General features: G+C 39.9%; 2 protein-coding genes across 3 annotated transcripts; both read right to left on the bottom strand.

The window, feature by feature from the left end:
- Window positions 1–3,102: 3,102 nt before the first annotated feature.
- Window positions 3,103–4,059, bottom strand: LOC124505533 (olfactory receptor 52D1-like). The gene has a single exon (XM_047071498.1). It carries the CDS (start codon window positions 4,057–4,059, stop codon window positions 3,103–3,105), a length of 957 nt encoding a protein of 318 aa, XP_046927454.1.
- A 12,286-nt stretch (window positions 4,060–16,345) lies between these two features.
- Window positions 16,346–19,656, bottom strand: LOC124505479 (olfactory receptor 52D1). 2 transcript variants are annotated; one of them, XM_047071438.1, is made up of 2 exons: window positions 19,640–19,656; window positions 16,346–17,249 (listed from the first exon to the last, which is right to left on the bottom strand). In XM_047071438.1, exon 2 carries the CDS (start codon window positions 17,192–17,194, stop codon window positions 16,346–16,348), a length of 849 nt encoding a protein of 282 aa, XP_046927394.1. In that variant the 5' UTR covers window positions 17,195–17,249; window positions 19,640–19,656. The 2 variants fall into 2 exon arrangements, with proteins under 2 accessions (XP_046927394.1, XP_046927393.1); XM_047071437.1 differs by lacking the exon at window positions 19,640–19,656 and having other exon boundaries at window positions 16,346–17,314.
- Window positions 19,657–19,986: the final 330 nt, after the last annotated feature.

The following is a 19,986-nucleotide window of genomic DNA, read 5'->3' as shown; positions in this document are numbered from 1 at the left end:
TGCCATCTTGAAACCTAAGTAAATAATCCATAAGATACTCACAACTGCATAATGAGGAGGTTTGCAAGATATTTCTCTTCCTAAGGATGAGGAAACTAAGGTTTCAATCATTTAGATACCATCATCTACTTGATAAGTGGCTGACCTAGTATTCATAACAGGTCTGATCCAAAAACCACTTCCTCCCTTTTCCCTAATGGTTTTTTTTTTTTTTTTTTTTTGGCTCGCATGTCTTCCCCAGCACAGAAATAATACGGAGAATGGTGGTGACATCTATGAAAATGGCAGACTAAGGACCTTGGAAATTTTCTTCTAACATTGAAACAATGAGAAAATGGGCAAAAATGGTCTCAATCAACTTGTTCAGAATTCTAGACATTAAAGCAAGGTTTACATCTATTCAGGGAGATTGTATTTAGGAAAAATGATTGAATTTTGGGTAATATCAGTGGCTTTGTGTCATTCTAATACTTTAATTCCCATTCCCTTAAAAAAAAAAAAACAAGAGTGCGCAGTGAAAACCAATAACCTGGTGACATCTAGAGGGAGCAGATTGGAGCTGGACTTCTTTCAAAATCTCCTTTCCTGAAAATTGTCCTTATTTGGTCTGTCTGATACTTCCTGTGAGGACCACTCTTGCAAGGCTGTCTCTATTTGATGTGGTCCTTATCTCTCTTAATGCAAACATCCTTTTTTTCATATGGATAATTGTCAAAAATAATTAAAGGCAATCAGTTAACATTGCAGCTTCCTATGATAGTGGGTAACACTTCAGGAAAGTAATAAATTAACCAAAAAGCTAAAAAGGAAAAGTTGAATAATGAGATATTTACAGGAGCTTTCAATATTTTTGACATATCCCTGAAGTATACAAGGCCATGTGCATGTCAGGGCTCTGCACATGCCCAGGACTATCTGAGAAAGCTGTCAGACCTCATCCCTGGCTCACCTTGAGACTGTGCACAAGCAAGTCTCACTATGGGCATAGAGGCCCATAGTGAATGGCTAAGTGTTGGATTTGTGCTCCATCATGCGTATAGATTTCTGAGCAAAGACAAAGAGTTACTGCTTCTAGGTATGTTAGGAAATCTCTTTCCAATTATTAGCTGACCCCTGAAATAACTCAGCAGAGACATCAGTCGCTACACCTAATAAACAATTGATGTTACAAAATTAATTCAGAAAATCACTAAGCAAATGCTAATCACAATAACAACAACAAAGAGCAACAAAAACAAATTCTAGGGAAAGTGGAAAATGTGATTCACAGCGTTGTGCATGATATTATTTAAAATGTCTAGGGGCGCCTGGGTGGCTCAGTTGGTTGAGTGTCCGACTTCGGCTCAGGTCACGATCTTGCGGTCCGTGAGTTCGAGCCCTGCGTCAGGCTCTGGGCTGATGGCCCAGAGCTGGAGCCTTCTTCCGATTCTGTGTCTCCCTCTCTCTCTGCCCCTCCCCCGTTCATGCTCTGTCTCTCTCTGTCTCAAAAATAAAATTAAAAAATGTTAAAAAAATTAAAAAAAAATAAAATGTCTAGTTTTCATCAGGTTATGGGTCATCAAAAGAAACAAATGGCTCATACACAGGAAAAAATGACAAGAGAAACTGTCCCCAGGGAAGCCAAAATATTGGACTTAATAAACCATGCTTTAAATCAGCTATTTTAAATATACTCAATGAACTAAAGGAACTTGTGATAGTGATAATATCAGTAAAGAGATAATAACTATTTTTTAAAAATCATACGTGAAGTCTGGAGTTACAAAATACTATAATTGAAACTAAAAAAAAAAAAAAAAAAAAACTTACCCTAAGGCTCAACAGTACATTTGACAGTACAGAAGAAAGAAAGACCTAACATGAATATTGGTCAATGGAGATTATTCAGTCTGAGTAACTGAAAGAAAAAGAAGGAAGGGAAGTCAGCAGAAGTTCAGGGACTTATGAGACATCATCAAGAATGCTAACATATATGTATGAACGTATGAAAGGAGCAGAATGGACAGAGAGAAAGAAAAAGAAGGAATATTTGAAGAAATAACAGTTAAACTCTCCCAATCTGGTGAACAATTTTAATTAACAGAATCACAACAAACTTCTAGTATGATAAATTTAAAAGATATATTTAGTTACTAAAATGAACAAGGGTTATGCAGAAAGGCACTGGGACTCTGAACATCCTCTGAACATTCTGGGACTCCTGTATATCCTTAATAAGGGATAAATTTGTGGCTAAAAGAAGATGGACCTCACAATCAGAGGAGTGGATAGTAAAGGGGAGAAAACATGGTTTCAGTGAGCGCTAATTATATGCCAAGCAGTGTCTAAATTTATACAGCAGTTATATAACATCACAACAAAAATAATGTCAGATGAGATAATACAAAATTATTCTTAGATGAGTTAAAACTAAAATAATGTTCTGAGAAGTTACATAACTTTTACATCTTACATTTCTTTATTGAGCATTTTATGCTTCAGACAGTATTCTAAGTTTTATACATTCAGTCACCAATTTATTTTACCCTCACCACGACCTCAGGAGTTAGATATTATTATCCCCTTTATAGTTGACCTAAATAGGCACAGAAGGATATTGCAATAGCTCAAAACACAAAAATTAGTGAGTGGATAACTCAGTGTCAAACCCAGCCCCTCTGATTATAATCCTTATGATCATGTGCTCTTAATCATTGCTCAAAGGTTTGGAGTTAAATTCATATTTATTTCAAATGTTCTGGTTTTTGTTTATCACTTCACCTCCCAGTAGAATAATTCTACCATGAGCTATAGTATGAACTTCTGATGGGGAAGCATTGCTTCTTGGCAAATTTTAGTCCCTACTGAGACGACAGAAAAATTTAATCTCATTCTGGGCAATTCAGAATTGATCAAGGGGCACATTCAACATCTTATTCAATGTATCCAATTTATCTGACCATTTCTCTTCCAGTGCTTCCTACCATGTCACTCTGCCTGTCACATCACAGGCTTCCATCCATGTTAAAGTTCTAAACAATCATCCTTTACCTTTATCATTTACTTTATCTTTTACCAATTATCATTTACCGTTCTTCATCATTTCCAACAGCCACTCAGAAGTCATACTGAGACCCTCCTCAAGTGAAGCAGTCTCAGAAGTCGGCTCCGAATCTCCTTGGTCCTAGCCCCATAGATGATCGGGTTGAGCACAGGAGGCACCAGCACGTACAGGTTGGCCAGAAAAATGTGCACATTCTTGGGGACTCGGTGCTGGCCAAAGCGGTGGGTGAGGAAGGAGAAGAAGGCAGGAATGTAGAAGACCAGGATGACCCCCAGGTGGGAGCCACAGGTACTCAGAGCCTTGTGCCTGGCATCTTGAGATGGAAGGCGGAAGACAGCATGGAGGATAAAGCCGTAGGAAATGGCAATGAGGATGGCATCCAGACCCACGGCCAACAGGGCCACAGTCAGCCCATAGACAATATTGACAGTGATGTTGGCACAGGCCAGGCGAGCGATGCCCATGTGCTCACAGTATGTGTGGGCCATGACATGGTGACCACAGTAAGGCAGTCGCTTCAGCAGGAAGATGAATGGGGAGACAACAGCTATACTACGGAGTATGCTGGCAAGGCCAATTTTGCCTATGACAGTATGGTTGAGGATGGTTGTATATCTCAGTGGGTTGCAGATAGCTACGTAGCGATCAAAGGCCATGGCGAGAAGAACTGAGGACTCCAGAGCATAGATAGAATGGACACAAAACATCTGGGCCAGGCATCCACCAAAGGAAATCTCTCCAGCATGAAGCCACAAAATGGCTAATATCTTGGGCACCGTGGTGGAGCTGAGAGCCAGGTCGGTGAGCGAAAGAAGGCACAGGAAGAGGTACATGGGTGCATGAAGAGCACTGTCTGTCACAATGACCAGGATGAGGGCAGCATTCCCAGCCAGCGCTACCAGATACATGGCGCAGAAGGGGATGGCGATCCAGACGTGGGCCCACTCCAGCCCTGGGATGCCCGTCAGGATGAGTGTGCCTGGGAGACTGTCATCACTGATGTTGAAAGCAGGCATTCTGCTTGGAAATAAAGGCCCTTATCCAGGGATGATGGAATGCTTTCCCTGTAACATCAGGTGGTTGGGTCATTCACATAAAATGATGACATTTCTGTGAAATAATCTTTTTTATGTTGAGAAAAATATTTATTGTTAGTAACTTATTCAAGAATATTGAAAGACTCTATCACATATAGTCTGCTGTTTTGTTTTTTTTTTTTTCTGTTTGCTAATATCTGTGCTCATCAATCATGTTTTGAGGTCTATATTCCAACCACCAACCTAACTATTTAAGCATCTTTCCAATCTGATACATTATGACATATCTCCTACACATCCTATCCATCCTTTATTACTTTGGTCAACTCACATCAACAGTTGCTCCTTGCCTCTTTCATTTATGCCTTTTCCATGCTCATGGAGTCTTTGGTTTTATTTCCCCCCTTCTCTTTTTGCTAAGCTTCAGTGAAAAATTTTCTGCCTCCTAGAAGCCCTCCCTTTCTTCTGGCCCTTAAGTTTTTTGTTTTGTTTTGTTTGTTTGTGTTTTCATCCTTCTACTACTTTACAAAATCCCGTTGGCTGAGACTATGTCTTTATGCAATTGCGACCTCCACACTGACTATGCCCATGTCTGGACCTAGACATTTTGATCAGTGTTCACTAAAGTCTCAATGTTCACGAAAGCTTATGTAACATAACATTGGCTTTTGGACTTAGGATATAATAGTTCATCCAGTTTATTTTCTGTCCAATGTGTCTACATTGATATACACCACGTAACTATAGTTTCTATCTCACCATTAATGCCTAGAAAGAGATTAGGCTAACTGAATATGCTTACATATCTACAATGATTTGAGAATTCATCAGGATATAGTAGAAGAAAGCAAGACATACATGAGACATTCTAGCTGAGAGACAGCACTCTCTACTATGGCAAAGCCAGCCTGAGGTCCTGCATGCCTCCCAGTGTGATGGTTGGATACTGAGGTTAGGTCAGAATACCAAGTGCTGACAGGCAGATCTCGGGAGGAAATTGAGTGTCCTATTGTTGCTCACAATGAAGACATTTTGGAAAGGAAATTTGTTTGTCGTTGTTGTTGTTGTTTTTTCATTTGAGAGAGAGAGTGAGAGAGAGACAGCAAGCGGGGGAGAGGGGCAGAGGGAGAGAGGCAGAGGGAGAGAATCTTAAGCAGTCTCCATGCTCAGCACAGAGCCTGATACAGGGCTCCATCCCACTACCCTAGGATCATGACCTGAGAGAAAATCAAGAGTTGGACGCTTAACCAACTGAGCCACCCAGGCACCTCAGGGGAATTTGTTTTTGTTGTAGAAGTCTAGACAGTATTTTCAAATGTTCTCACTAGTAAATATATGGTCTACTAAAAAGAAATCTGTACAGGATTCTGAGAAATTTGAATTTTAGCTCTGATTCTCTAATAAAATTGATTTGTGATTTTGAACAAATCTTCCAATTCTTTGGCCAGTCTTAATTTGGAAAAATTAGTGACTCTATAGTCATCCTCTCTTACCTATCTGCTCATTTTATGGCACTGGAACAATCCCATAACTGATTTGGGCCGTGTTTTTTTTTCCATCTATAAATTTGAAATGGCATCGTGGTTTAGTATCTTCACAAAGTTTCTGGTTGAGCAAACATAATGTTCACGAGATTAAAAAAATTAGACACCCCAAACAATCGCTCCATTCTTTGCACTTCTTTATTTCTGAAAAACCTTCTGGAAAAAATATAGTCATCATTTGCACCCCTAATCAATGTGAAGACAAGGTCCAGAGAAGTAAATTGATGTCATCCACATCACAAAGCGTGTTAAGTCATTAGCACAACTGAAGCACAAATGAAGCACAACTGAAATGAGGCGCCTGATTTATATGTGCTGATTCAGTTTCAAGTTTTACTTCACCCAAGTGTTCATGAATCTGACCAATATCTGAATTCCTATCTCTTTCAAACAAGGCACTTTGTCTAATAACAATTCATAAGGCTGCAGTCACTTGATGCATTAATGAATATCAAAGAGATGAGGAGAATTAGGGAGCCCCTCCTGTTTGCACAGACTCTTTCACTGATGACACCAATGGATTTTCTCAGCCTTGACATGAGCCTTAACACTAAGGGAGAGAGGCTTGGATGGTGGAGGGAAGAGAGCTGGAATCACCACCATCTTATCTCCCCTCTCTTCCCAGCCTATTCTTGTCCCTTAAGGAAGATTTCATGTGGTTATGATACGATACTAGTACTCTAGACATTCTGAGATGTGGTGAGGAAAAAACTATGGTAAAATCAGAATTGGACTTTTTTCCCCCGGGGAAGTAATGGGAGAAGGATATTGAGAGAGTGTCACTCTAGTGCACAATGGGGGTGTCTCCCCAAAATTGTCCTAGAATGTGTCCTTTTGTTCCCTTGTCTTACCTAGACCTCAGTCTGTATTCTTTCATTGAACACAGTTGTTGGAATCTGATTTCAAGACCATACCTGTGTGGTAGACACGCACTTGCAGGTGGGGCATGCTGAGGTTGGAGCTGTGTTGGAGATGTCTTGAGTGTGAGGCTGTGTGGACGGAGGGTGGTCCAGTGACAGCTTGTGCCGGAGGTGTGTATCTGAATCCACAGTGTGACTGAAGGAGGAGAAAGTTGTGTTTCTGTGCAGGTTTGGGTGGGTGTGGGATGAGGGAGCAGAGGGGGCTGAATGTGTAATCTGGGTTGAAATAGCTGATCTTTTCTCTCACCTGAGTTTTCTGGGCTCAGTGAATGTCTTCAGCTCAGCTCTGTGGCCCAGCCTCCTCTGGTCAACGGGCTTGATAAGTGAGCTTATTTATTGACTCTGTCTGTGATGCTCAGGAGTGTAAAGCAAAGTGGTGACCTCCAGGGACTTGGTCCATGAAGCACACTTTGAAAAAGAGAACAAGAAAGGGGGTGGTGAAAAAATGAGAAAGAAATAAGGAGAATCTTCCTTGACGACTTTGTCAAGAAATAGAAATGAAATGTCTGGTATACTTTGATGTTTTATCCTCCCTCTTGTCTCTCTGTATCTCTTTTCTATCCTTGTTGCCTTGCTTTCTTCTCTTCTCTTTATTTTTATTTCTGTGCCTCCTGGAACTCACTTTCAATGTGAATCCACCATAATTCTATGCTTATCGGCAGCAAATAATGGTGGTGAAACATGCATACATGATTGTATTGTAGGCTTCATTTACAAAACACAAGTTCAAAGATCAAATTACCAAGAATTTCATTATGACGACAGCAGAGCTTTGAGAAAAGCACAAGGCCCTTCTGAGCGTGGGCACCATGTAACTGTCCTGCTCGTTTGCCATGAAGCCAGGCCTGGTAGGAAATGACATCAGTGCTCTAGGTAGATCCTCTCAGCTCCCTAACTCCAACCATCTCTCTGCTCTCTGCACCAAGGATTCCCTCTGTCAAAGTCCTTTCCAGGATAGTTCATTTTTCTCCCATGTCTAAAAATACTCAACTCTCTCCCCTTGTAACAGATCTATCTCCTCTGAATTATTTCAATCTAGAGGTCTTCAAACATTTCATATGGAGATTTCCTAAAAGAATATTCAAAACATGATATTACCTTCTATAACTTTAACTTGACTATAAGAATTATCATTAAAAGTTTGAAGAGTAGAAAAGGATGCAATTTCTGTTATATTGTGAACTTTGCCATTTAAAAATTAAATTCCCATAGACAATATTTAATTCATCCTATGGACACTGTATGCCCTTGAAATTTGTAATTCGTCACTATCCATTTAAAAGTATTTGAGCAAGCTTTCCTTAGCTGTCAGAAATTTGACATTATGCTTTTTCTGTTTGAAGTAACTCCATTTTCCCACATGTATTTTTTTGCTTGAATGTTGTTATGATAACTCTTCTATTCTTGTCAAAGAATAAGCAATTGCTTTATTTCCTGTACACTAGTCTCCAAATGTTAAAATGTTTTATTATAACAATGATTATAAAATACATTAATAAAAGCAATATGATAATCTTTAAAATTTCTGAATAATAATCATAGGGCTACTTTGTTTTGGAAATATTCCTTAATGAGGTAGATGGAGCTTTTACTTTCTTCCAAATCACCTCATGTATTCACAAGTCAATATTGATTCAATGAAGTGGGGTTCATGCTTAGTTATTCTTAATTTGATTTTGATTTTGATTTTTTTAAATGTTTTATTTATATTTTTGAGAGAGAGAGAGAGAGAAAGAGAGTGAGTAGGGGAGGGGCCTAGAAAGAAAGAGACACAGAATCAGAAGCAGGCTCCAGGCTCTGAGCTGTCAGCACACAGCCCGACCTGGGGCTTGGGCTCATGAACCACGAGATCATGACCTGGGGAAGTTGGATGCTTAACTGACTGAACCACTCAGGCGCCTATTAATTTTATTTTTAAAAGTAAAATCTTGGAACCCGTGGTTATGTAAGTTACTTAGCTGTGATGGAAGGAGTTTTGTTTCTGTGTAATGGCAATCAAGCTATAATTGAGAGTAACGGCTGTAATCAGCAATGGTCCTAAAAGAGGAGGTTCTGGCAAAAGAGGGTGCACTGGTAATAGGATTCTGAGAAGGAATTCCAGCCAGGCAGCGCTGGTATACATGAAGGACATGATGAGGTTGGTTCAAAGTAAGGGGCAATTTTAAAATGTCACTGGGAACCTACTGTTTCTTATTTATTTATTTATTTATTTATTTATATGAAATTTATTGTCAAATTGGTTTCCATACAACACCCAGTGCTCATCCCAAAAGGTGCCCTCCTCAATACCCATCACCCACCCTCCCCTCCCTCCCACCCCCCATCAACCCTCAGTTTGTTCTCAGTTTTTAACAGTCTCTTATGCTTTGGCTCTCTCCCACTCTAACCTCTTTTTTTTTTTTTCCTTCCCCTCCCCCATGGGTTCCTGTTAAGTTTCTCAGGATCCACATAAGAGTGAAACCATATGGTATCTGTCTTTCTCTGTATGGCTTATTTCACTTAGCATCACACTGTCCAGTTCCATCCACGTTGCTACAAAAGGCCATATTTCATTTTTTCTCATTGCCACGTAGTATTCCATTGTGTATATAAACCACAATTTCTTTATCCATTCATCAGTTGATGGACATTTAGGCTCTTTCCATAATTTGGCTATTGTTGAGAGTGCTGCTATGAACATTGGGGTACAAGTGCCCCTATGCATCAGTACTCCTGTATCCCTTGGATAAATTCCTAGCAGTACTATTGCTGGGTCATAGGGTAGGTCTATTTTTAATTTTCTGAGGAACCTCGGGAACCTACTGTTTCTATGAGAATCAACTGGTACAGCCAAGGAAAACAGCGGATGCTAGAGTGACACTAACAGGAACAGAGTGTGCATAGGATAGACAAATCCCCTAGCCCTGCCCGAGCTCTCTAATCGGCCTCTACTGCCTTTTCAGGGGAGATTCTAACAGCCAGCCAGCAGGTGGAGGGAAAGTGTGGTCCCAGCCTAGGCATCCCCAAGCAGAGCACAGAAGGGTTTGAAGCTGAGAGACAATGGCTTAGCAATTAATACAAAAACCCTGTGATTTGTACGTGTGTACGCATATGTTTTAACCTGTATGACACTGGGAGCTTGAGTACATATAAATCATATGAAAATAAAAATAAATCCACTTGTTTTGCTATATCTTACAATAAGTTTTTAATTATTATTAAATGTAAGAGAAATGTATGTCACTAAGAAAATAGGAAACATTTCAATAGATTACATCATTTTTGGATTGTATATAACTCAAAATATTTCATAAAACTCATAAAAATGGTGTTTATTTGAACGAAGCATAACTTTTCTTTTTTTTTTTTTAATTTTTTTTTTCAACGTTTATTTATTTTTGGGACAGAGGGAGACAGAGCATGAACGGGGGAGGGGCAGAGAGAGGGAGACACAGAATCGGAAACAGGCTCCAGGCTCCAGGCTCCGAGCCATCAGCCCAGAGCCCGACGTGGGGCTCGAACTCACGGACCGCGAGATCGTGACCCGGCTGAAGTCGGACGCTTAACCGACTGCGCCACCCAGGCGCCCCCGAAGCATAACTTTTCTAATTCACGTCTTCTCAAACCAAACACATACATACATGTGACATGACTTTTTCATGTTTAAAGTCTTCCGTGATTTTTTAAAAATATTGTAGGCCATAAAAACATGTCAGTTATATATACAAGTTCTAAATGTCACAATTCACCTATATGGGATTATATTTTTCTTTCTAGTTAACAATATAATCTAATGATAGCCATTCAGTCACAACTGCAAAAATGTTCTGAAGTGAAACATGTGAAGAAAGAGATCTTTGGTATTTGAATCTTTCTTTAATTTTCTATCATCTAACTCTCCATTAAGAACTTTGACACATTTAAATTTGGATCGGGGAAGAAAGAGACAAAACCACTCCCACTGCCATATTTCCTTAATAATATATTTATATTCAGAACAAACAAACACTGCCAAAATATTCTGCTCCAAAGTGATTGTTGCTTTTAAATATGTATAAGAAACGAAAGCAAGCCTTCAGCAAGTTATACAGTGATATAATGACTCATAGAGGAGACTTGCTCTAAATGGAGAATTAAGTGTTCCTTTGCTTATTGCCTAGATGAGACAGTGGACTAGATGAGAAAATTAGGCTTAAAGTATAAGTGACTTCTAAGATCACTGAAATTCTTTAAAGATTATTTATTTTTGAGAGAGAGTGAGAGAGTGAAGGTGGGGCTCAGAGAGGGAAAGAGAATCCCAAGCAGGCTCCACACTGTCAACACAGAGCCTGATGCAAGCTAGAACTCATGAACCTTGAGATCATGACCTGAGCTGAAGTCGGACGCTTATTCGACTGATCTCCCTGCACCCTTGAGATCACAGAATTTTTATAACTATATAATCATAATCCTAACACAAGAATGACAAAAACTAATCTCTTTCCACCAGAGATTGTTTGTCTGGCAGGGGAGGATTTGTCCTTCCTTCAGAGTAGCTCTCTGGCTCCTAACCTGGATAAATCTCACCACGCAGCCCCTCTGCTTCTATTTCTTGTACTGGGGAACACTGTAGTAATCTTCTGGGGCTGCCATGACAGAGTGCCATAGCCTGGATGGTTCAAACATGGCAATTTATTTTCTCAGTGTTCTGGAGTCTAGAAAGTCCAAGAGAAAGGTCAGGTAGGCTTCAATTTCTGGTGAAGACTCTCTTCCTGGCTTGCAGACAGCACTCTGGCTTCTCTTCACCTTTTCTCTGAGCATTAGCAGAGAGGTGGTGGGAGGGGGGGTTCTCTGGTGCCTTTCTTAGAAGGACAATAATCCTATTATCCTAGAGCCTGAACTTCATAATCTCATTTAACTTTAATACCCCTCTAAATGCTAACTTCCAACACAGTTACATTGGGGGTTAGACCTCAACATATGAGAGCTTTTGTTTTTGTTTTTGTTTTTGTTTTTGTTTTGGTGTCATACAATCAGTACATAGTAAATACCATGGTCAAAAATCATAAATATCCACAAATTAACACAATGAATATCCCTGGCCTCAAATCTTAGCTTTGTCTAGCAATCATTCTGCTTGCTCTGGTTAATTTCCTCTATTTTCCCCCATTAGGTGTCATCTCAAACATTCACTGCACCTTGGGAATTGCTGTTTGACTTATACTGAGGGTGTAGAATATTTAGAATTTGGTGACTACTGGCATGGATATGGAAAATGAATGAGAAACATATGTGCAGAATGACACCTGGGTTTTTCCTTTAGTCTGTGTGGTAGTTAATTTTATGTGTCAACTGACTGGTTCCCATGGTGCCTGGATAGTTGGTTAAACAGTTTTGGATAGTTGGTTAAACAGGTGTGTTTGTAAGAGTGTTTCTGGATGAAATTAGTGTTTGAATTGTGGACTCAAAAAAGCAAGTTGCCATTGTCAACAGCTATGAGCATCACCCAATCCACCGAAGGCCTGAAGTGACCAAAAAGTTGGAGGAAAAAAAAAAAAAAAACTCAAGAGCTTCTTATCTGTTTGCTTCAGTTAGGACATCATCTTCTTGGGTCCTTGGTGCTCCTGATTCTCAGGCCATCAGATGTGGACTAGAGTCTCTACTATCAGCTGATCTTGTTTGCAGGCCTTCAGATTTAGACAGCATTACATCACCAGGTTCTCTGGGTTTGCATTTGCACATGACAAATAATGGGGCTTTTCAACCTCCATAATTACATGAACATGAGCCAATTCCTTAATATAAATCCATCCTTATATCTATATCTATCTATATCCATATAGAATATCTATATCTATCTAATCTATCTTATTGATTCTGACTCTTCAGAAAAGCCTAGGTAATGCAGTTCAGAACAAAAAAAAATCATGTCATTTATTGAGAAAAGGAAACTATCAAGAACAGGTTTGCATTCATATTTGGCACATGTTGACTTTCCAATTCTATGCACCAACCAACTAACTATAGATGCCAAACTATTAGTTGGAAATATTATAAATCATAACTAAAGATATAGATTTGAAATCTGATATTTCTAAGATCGCTCAGCAAAAATACAGAGTTAAAACTAGAGCAGGCTTAGGAAAAAAGCTGTGCAGAATGTTAGTATTTAGGGAAAAAAATTGAAGAATCATTTGTAAAGGAAACTGAAGAGAGGTGAACATGGAAATCAGCCTAGGACCAGGGAAATGTGGCTCTACCTAATCCAGGAAAGGAGAAAGAATCAAGAAATAAGGAACAGTCAACTGTATGAACCTCTGAAGTGAGAATCCAGCACATACAGTGATGGTGAGGTCCGTGGTGGCAGTGGAAGCACAGTTTTATGGCACGATATTACTAAAGTATTACCCATGGGAGTGAATGAGAAATAGGAGAGAAGACATGAAGGAATCTGATGGCAAATAAGCATGTCCTTGAGCAGCTCCTGGTACCCTGACTTGCACCAGGCTGTAATATACACACTTCTCTTTTTACTGCCCACGAAAGGGAAAAAAGTTTAATTATTTTAGCCAAAATCAATGGATAGAAGTAGAGAGATAAGACCAATTCCCAAAGGATGATACATGCCGGCATCATTTCCCAAGTTTTAAACAAAAGATAATGTGTATATTTTAAGGAACCTCACCAGGAGTGTTTGGATTTTAGAGTGAGCACTATGTAGGCCAAGAGAATCATTGATGCATTCTGGTGGAGCTGGTACAGGGAAAAATTAAGAGATTGCTTTGGTAATTCAGATGGTGAAAGTCTCTACTCAGGCAGATATGGTATAAATGAATGGGCAGGAATGTTTGTAGAAAGGCTATTAAATGTGAAAACTAAATGGACACGGGGATGAGAGTAATAATAGTCAAAGAGAGGTGGAGGATTTTAACCCAGGGCTGAGAATGACAGTGCTCTTAGGAGAAAAGTGACAGGAAGTCCTTCCTCTGTGAAGTCAGAAGTTCTCTTCTCAGCCCAGCATTCCTGCCTGAGAACATCCACAACTAACAGGAGACAAGTTCTCTGGTTTCTACCGTGTCTGTCCTATGATTGTCCCAAAAGGGGGGTAGATGCTGGTGAGGGAAATAACATCTGTTGCTCTCCTGCCATCTTGCAACCTAAGTAAATAATCCATATGATACTCACAACTGCACAACAAGGAGGTTTGTAGGATACCTCTTGCTAAGGATGAGGAAACTAAAGTTTCAATCATGGTTTAGATAACATCATCTAACTGATAAGTGACTGACCTGGTATTCATAACAAGTCTGATCTAAAAACCATTTTCTCATATATAACACACTTCCTCCCTTTTTCCCTAATGGATTTCTTGGCTCTCATGTCTTCCAGCAAATAAATAATAAGGAGTACTGCAGTGACATCTGTGAAAATGGCCAAGTAACAACCTCAGAAATTTTCCTCTTCAATTGAAACAATGAGAAAATGAGAAAAATGATGGTCTAAATCAAACCTGTTTGGAATTCTAGACATTAAACCAAGGCTTGCATCTATGCAGGGAGATTGTATTTAGGAAAAATGGTTGAATTTTTGTAAGATTTGTGGTTTTGTGTCATTTTGATTTGTTCTAATCCCATTTCCTCACTCTCCAGCTCTATAGAAGTCTTAAAGATTGTCAACCCGTGTGCAGAGTGAAAACCAATAGCCTGGTGGCATCAGTAGATAGCAGACTGGGGCTGGACTTCTTTCAAAATGTCCTTTAGAAACTTGTAATTATTTGACTTATTTGATACTTCCTGTAAAGACCACTCTTGCAAGGCTGTCTCTATTTGATCTGATCTATAGCCGTCCTAATAGAAATATCCTTTTTCCCTGTGGGCATTTGTTAAAACCAATTACAGGCAATCAGTTAACTTTGCAGCTGCCTGTGATAGTGGATAACAATTGGGGAGAGTAATAAATTAAGTAAAAAGCCAGAAAGGAAAAGCTGAAGAATGAGATATTTATAAGAACTTTGAATATTTTTGACATATCCCTTAGATATACAAGGCCATGTGCAAGTTAGGGCTCTGCACATTCCCAGGGCTGTAGACATGACCAGAAAAGAGTTGAGTTGGTTAAGCGACCAACTTCAGCTCAGATCACACAGTTGATGAGTTCGAGCCCCACATCGGGCTCTGTGCTGACAGTTCAGAGCCTGGAGCTTACTTCAGATTCTGTGTCTCCCCCCTCTCTCTACCCCTCCCCTGCTCATGCTCTGTGTCTGTCTCTCAATAATAAATAAACGTTAAAAAAATTGTTTTAAAGTCCAGTTTTCCAGGGGTGCCTACGTAACTCAGTTGGTTAATTATCTGGCTCTTGGTTTTGGGCTCACATCATGATCCCATGGTTTGTGAGATCAAGCCTAACATAGGATTCCTGCTGACAGTGCAGAGCCTGCTTGGGATTCTCTCTCTCCCTTTCTTTGTGCCACTCTTTCACTCAATTCTCTCTCTCCTTCTCTCTTTCTCTCTGTCAAAATATATAAATACACTTTAAAATGTCCACTTTTCAGCAGATTATGGGGCTTCAAAAGAAACAAACAAAAAGAATAAAAAAAGTATGGCCCATACACAGGAAAAAAATATACCAATAGAAACTGTCCCTGAGAAGGCCAAAACACTGAACTTAATAAACCATGACTTTAAATCAACTATTTTAAAAATGCCCAAAGAACTAAAGGAAACGATGATAGTGATAATATCAGTTAAAGAGATAGTAATTATTTTTTAAAAGAAATAGGGGCAATTAGAAATGCCACTTGGAACTCACTGTTTCAATTAGAATCGATTGCTACTGACAATGAATACAACAGATGCTTGGGTGGCAGTGACAGGAAAATAATTTATAATATATATATATTTTAATGAAAAACATTGATTTTTACATGCAAAAAACTCAACAAATTCCAACTATGATGAACTTAAAAAGACACAGCAACTGAAGTCAACAATGGACTGTGCATAAGGGTACTGGGACTGGTCAGGTTTCTATAACAAGGGATGAAATTATGGCTAAATAGAAGTAAACCTTACAATCAGAAGAGGGGGGGGAATAATGGGAGAAAATGTGGTTTTACTGAGCACTAATCATATCCCAAGCACTGTCTAACCTTTATTAGCAGTTATAATAATTATGTCAGCTCAGATAATACAAAATAAATCTTATATAAGTTGTAAAATGGAAATAATGTCTAGAGAAGTTACATAACATTTACATCTCATATTTATTTATTGGGTATTTTATATTTCAGACACTATTCTCAGATTTCTACATACACTCAATAATATGTCAATCCTCACCACAACCTCAAGTGTTAAATGTTATCATTATCCCCTTTTACTGTTGAGCAAAGTAGAGATAAAAGGCAGAGGAGCCGGGATTCAAACACAAGCACCCCCATGCTAGTTCTCATGCTCTTGGCCACTGCCCAGCGTTTTGGAGTTCATATCCAAAGCACTCCAAATGTTCAGGTTTTTGTTTGTTTTTCACGTCACTTCCCAGTAGAATATTTCTGCCATGAGATGCAGTGTGAATTCCAGACAGGAATGCCTTTCTTCTTGGTAAATTATAGTCCCTACTGAGATGACAGGAAAAATTTAACCTCATTCTGGGCAATTCAGAATTGCTCAAGGAGCACATTCAACGTCATATTCAATGTATCCAATTAATCTGACCATTTCTCTTTCAGTGCTTCCTGCCAGGTCACTCTGCCTCTCACATCACAGGCTTCCATCCATGTTAAAGTTCTAGACAACTATCCTTGCTCGTTTGCTTTTCTTTAACATTTCCAACGCTGCTCAGAAGTTATACTGAGACCTTTCCCAAGTGAAGCAGTCTCAGAAGTCGGCTCCGAATCTCCTTGGTCCTAGCCCCATAGATGATCGGGTTGAGCACAGGAGGCACCAGCACGTACAGGTTGGCCAGAAAAATGTGCACATTCTTGGGGACTCGGTGCTGGCCAAAGCGGTGGGTGAGGAAGGAGAAGAAGGCAGGAATGTAGAAGACCAGGATGACCCCCAGGTGGGAGCCACAGGTACTCAGAGCCTTGTGCCTGGCATCTTGAGATGGAAGGCGGAAGACAGCATGGAGGATAAAGCCGTAGGAAATGGCAATGAGGATGGAATCCAGACCCACGGCCAACAGGGCCACAGTCAGCCCATAGACAATATTGATAGTGATGTTGGCACAGGCCAGGCGAGCGATGCCCATGTGCTCACAGTATGTGTGGGCCATGACATGGTGACCACAGTAAGGCAGTCGCCTCAACAAGAAGATGAATGGGGAGACAAAAACTATGCTGCGGAGTATGCTGGCAAGGCCAATTTTGCCTATGACAGTATGGTTGAGAATAGTTGTATATCTCAGTGGGTTGCAGATAGCCACATAGCGATCAAAGGCCATGGCGAGAAGAACTGAGGACTCCAGAGCATAGATAGAATGGACACAAAACATCTGGGCCAGGCATCCACCAAAGGAAATCTCTCCAGCATAAAACCACAAAATGGCTAATGTCTTGGGCACAGTAGTGGAGCTGAGAGCCAGGTCAGTGAGTGAGAGAAGGCACAGGAAGAGGTACATGGGTGCATGAAGAACCCTGTCTGTCACAATGACAAGGATGAGGGCAGCATTCCCAGTCAGCGCTACCAGATACATGGCACAGAAGGGGATGGCGATCCAGACGTGGGCCGACTCCAGTCCTGGGATCCCAGTAAGGATGAGTGTGCCTGGGAGACTGTCATCACTGATGTTGGAAACTGACATTCTGCTTGGCAAACAAAGGGCTGTATCCAAGGGGTGATGGAATGCCTTCATATATTTGGTTCATCACCTAAAATGGTAACCTTTCTGTGACACAATTTTGTTTACGTTGAGAAAAACATATATTGTTTTTAATTTTTTCCAAATCTTAAAATAATATGTCTTATACAATCTATTTCTTCCATCTGCTATTTTCTTTACTCAAAATCATGTTTTGATATCCACGTTCCAAGCCCCAATCATACCTAAGAATGCTTTGCAAGGCACCTGTATTCCTAAACTTTAGTCCTAATTTGTCAAATAATGATGCACAACCTTGAGAAAAAAAATCTTTTCCCTCCTCTAAGCAGTCTCCAGTTATGAAAACCAATGAGTCTGGAATCCCTAGTCCCAGGTCTTCTGCATGTTCATGTTCAGCATTGGATAGTCCCACAATAATTTAAGATTCATTTTTTTCATTTATCTGTTGGAAATGAGACCACCTGCCTTACCTATCTCACATTTTTGTGGGTGAGAAGGTGTTAAGTATATGGGATTAAAACGTTGGACACCAAAAATAATGTCCTCCCCCTTTGTGCAAGCTCTTTTTCCTGTAGCCACATACTGGAGTGATAAAGAGTATCATACCTATCATACCTGTTTTACCAAGGGAAAGTCCACGTTCAGAGAAATAAACTGATGCAATCCAGATCACAAAGCAAATTACTATCAGGACTGAAATTATGTCTCACATCTCATGATTCAAAGTTGGATATTTTCACATCACTTGGCTGTCCATTTATTTGGCCAATATTTGAATTCCTTTATTTTTCTTGCCAGACGCTCTAATATTAATATTTAATGCTGTAATCATTTTACTCATTATCTGGATTTCGAAAAGACCGATACAATGAAAGCCCTTCTTATTTGCCTGGGGACTTCCACTGATGGAAGTCCAGCCAGTACCGGAGAAAACTGTGGGCGGTCAAGTGGAAAGCTGGAGTCACTACCACCTTCTCCTGCCCACCCTTCCCAGCCTATTCTTGCTAGCAAAGGGAGATTTCCAAAGATTACTGTAAGGAAGCTGCTATTTCGTGAGATACTCTGGTATTCTATGTGAGTACCAGAAAGATGAGGTCCAAGCAATGTTTCCACCCCCCACCCCCTGCCCAGGGAAACAACGTGAAAAAGACATTGAACTGGAGCACCACTTTGGGTGGAATGGGAGAACTCTCCCAAATTTGCCCCACTCAGCCTTGGCTGTGGATCACCATGATGCCTTGGAGACCTAGGCTTTTATCATTAAACTCTGAGTTCTTTCTCTGAGCATAACCTTTTTCTAGAATGTGATTTCAAAAACATACCTGTGTCGAGGGCCATGTGTTCACAAGCTGAGCATGCTGGGCCTGGAGCTTTGTGATGGGTGTCACATGTGAGTGTGGGGCTATGTGGGAGAGTATGTGGTAGAGCAATAGCTTGTGCAGATGTCATATGCCTGAAGGCAGTGGGTTGTTTAGGGATGTGAAAGCCGTGTTCTTGTGCAGGTTGTATGGATGTGATTTGGAGGGTAAAGGGGGCTGAGTGTGGAAACTGAGTTCAAAAGTCTGATCTGTCCTCAATTTTGTGAGCCCATTGAGTATCTTCAGCATAGTTTTGAGTTCCAGCCTCCTCTGATTAAGGGATTTGGTAAGTGAGGCTATTTACGGACTCTCTGTGATGCTCAGTTATGAAATCCCAAAGCTGCTTGCTCTAGAGATTTGATCCGTGGTGTTTATTCCTAGGGAGATAATAAGGAGTGGTTGGGAAACAAAGATTAAGGCATGAGGAAAGAATATTTTCCGTAGGATATTTTCAAGGAAAGTGGAAATAAAACCTAGTAGGTTTTATGTTTCTTTTCCCTTCTCTTCTCTTATATCCTCCGTTCTTTCCTTTTCTCTGCTTTCCCTTAATTTTGTGTATTTCACTGAATTTCCATGTATTGTGGTCCACGGTATTCTATGTAGACAGGGCATCACAAATGCTATATGTAAATACAGTGGTAAGAAATGGCAGTGGAGATGCTCATGCTCTGTTGTCTCATTAGTCTTAATACATGTAAAAATTAATTATTAATAATTTTAACCATATGGAAGCAGAATATTAAATCAAACACAGGACCCATCTAAGTGTGGGCCTTATGCTACTGTGCAGGTTTCACACCCACGAAGCTTGCCTGGAAGTGGAGTGATCACTTCTTTAGCCAAATCCCCCCAGATCCTTTGACATCAGCCATCCATCAAACCTTCACACCAAAGATTCCTTCCCCCCAAAGACTTCAGAGTCCTGCATTCTTTTCCTTTGTTCATGCCTATTTCCTCTCATGTTAATACATACCAGTGGTCTTCAAAAACCTTTGTCTGGGAACTTGCCAAAAGAATTTTGAAATAGTATATGCGCTCTCAAAAATATCAAGTTGACATCTAAGAATTGTCATTTAATACTTAAGCACTAGAAAAGGATATGATGTTCAGTATAGTGTAAATATTGACATTTTTATGATAAAAATATCACTTAATCTTAAAAGTCCTATGGAATCTAAATAGCCTTGAAATTTTCTTCCCCACTTTAAAGTGGACCAATAAAGGGGTCCAATAAAGTGGACCTTTATTATCCACTTAAAAATACATGAACAAGGTTTCCATAACTGTCACAAATTTAACATTATTGCT

Source organism: Lynx rufus, unplaced genomic scaffold (assembly GCF_022079265.1).
Source record: "Lynx rufus isolate CCGP_SWC_20201006 ecotype Redwood Valley unplaced genomic scaffold, mLynRuf1.p SCAF_9, whole genome shotgun sequence".
Classification (NCBI taxonomy): Eukaryota; Metazoa; Chordata; class Mammalia; order Carnivora; family Felidae; genus Lynx; species Lynx rufus.
The sequence above is the reverse complement of the archived record's forward strand: the minus strand, read 5'-3'. Positions and strand labels throughout refer to the sequence as shown.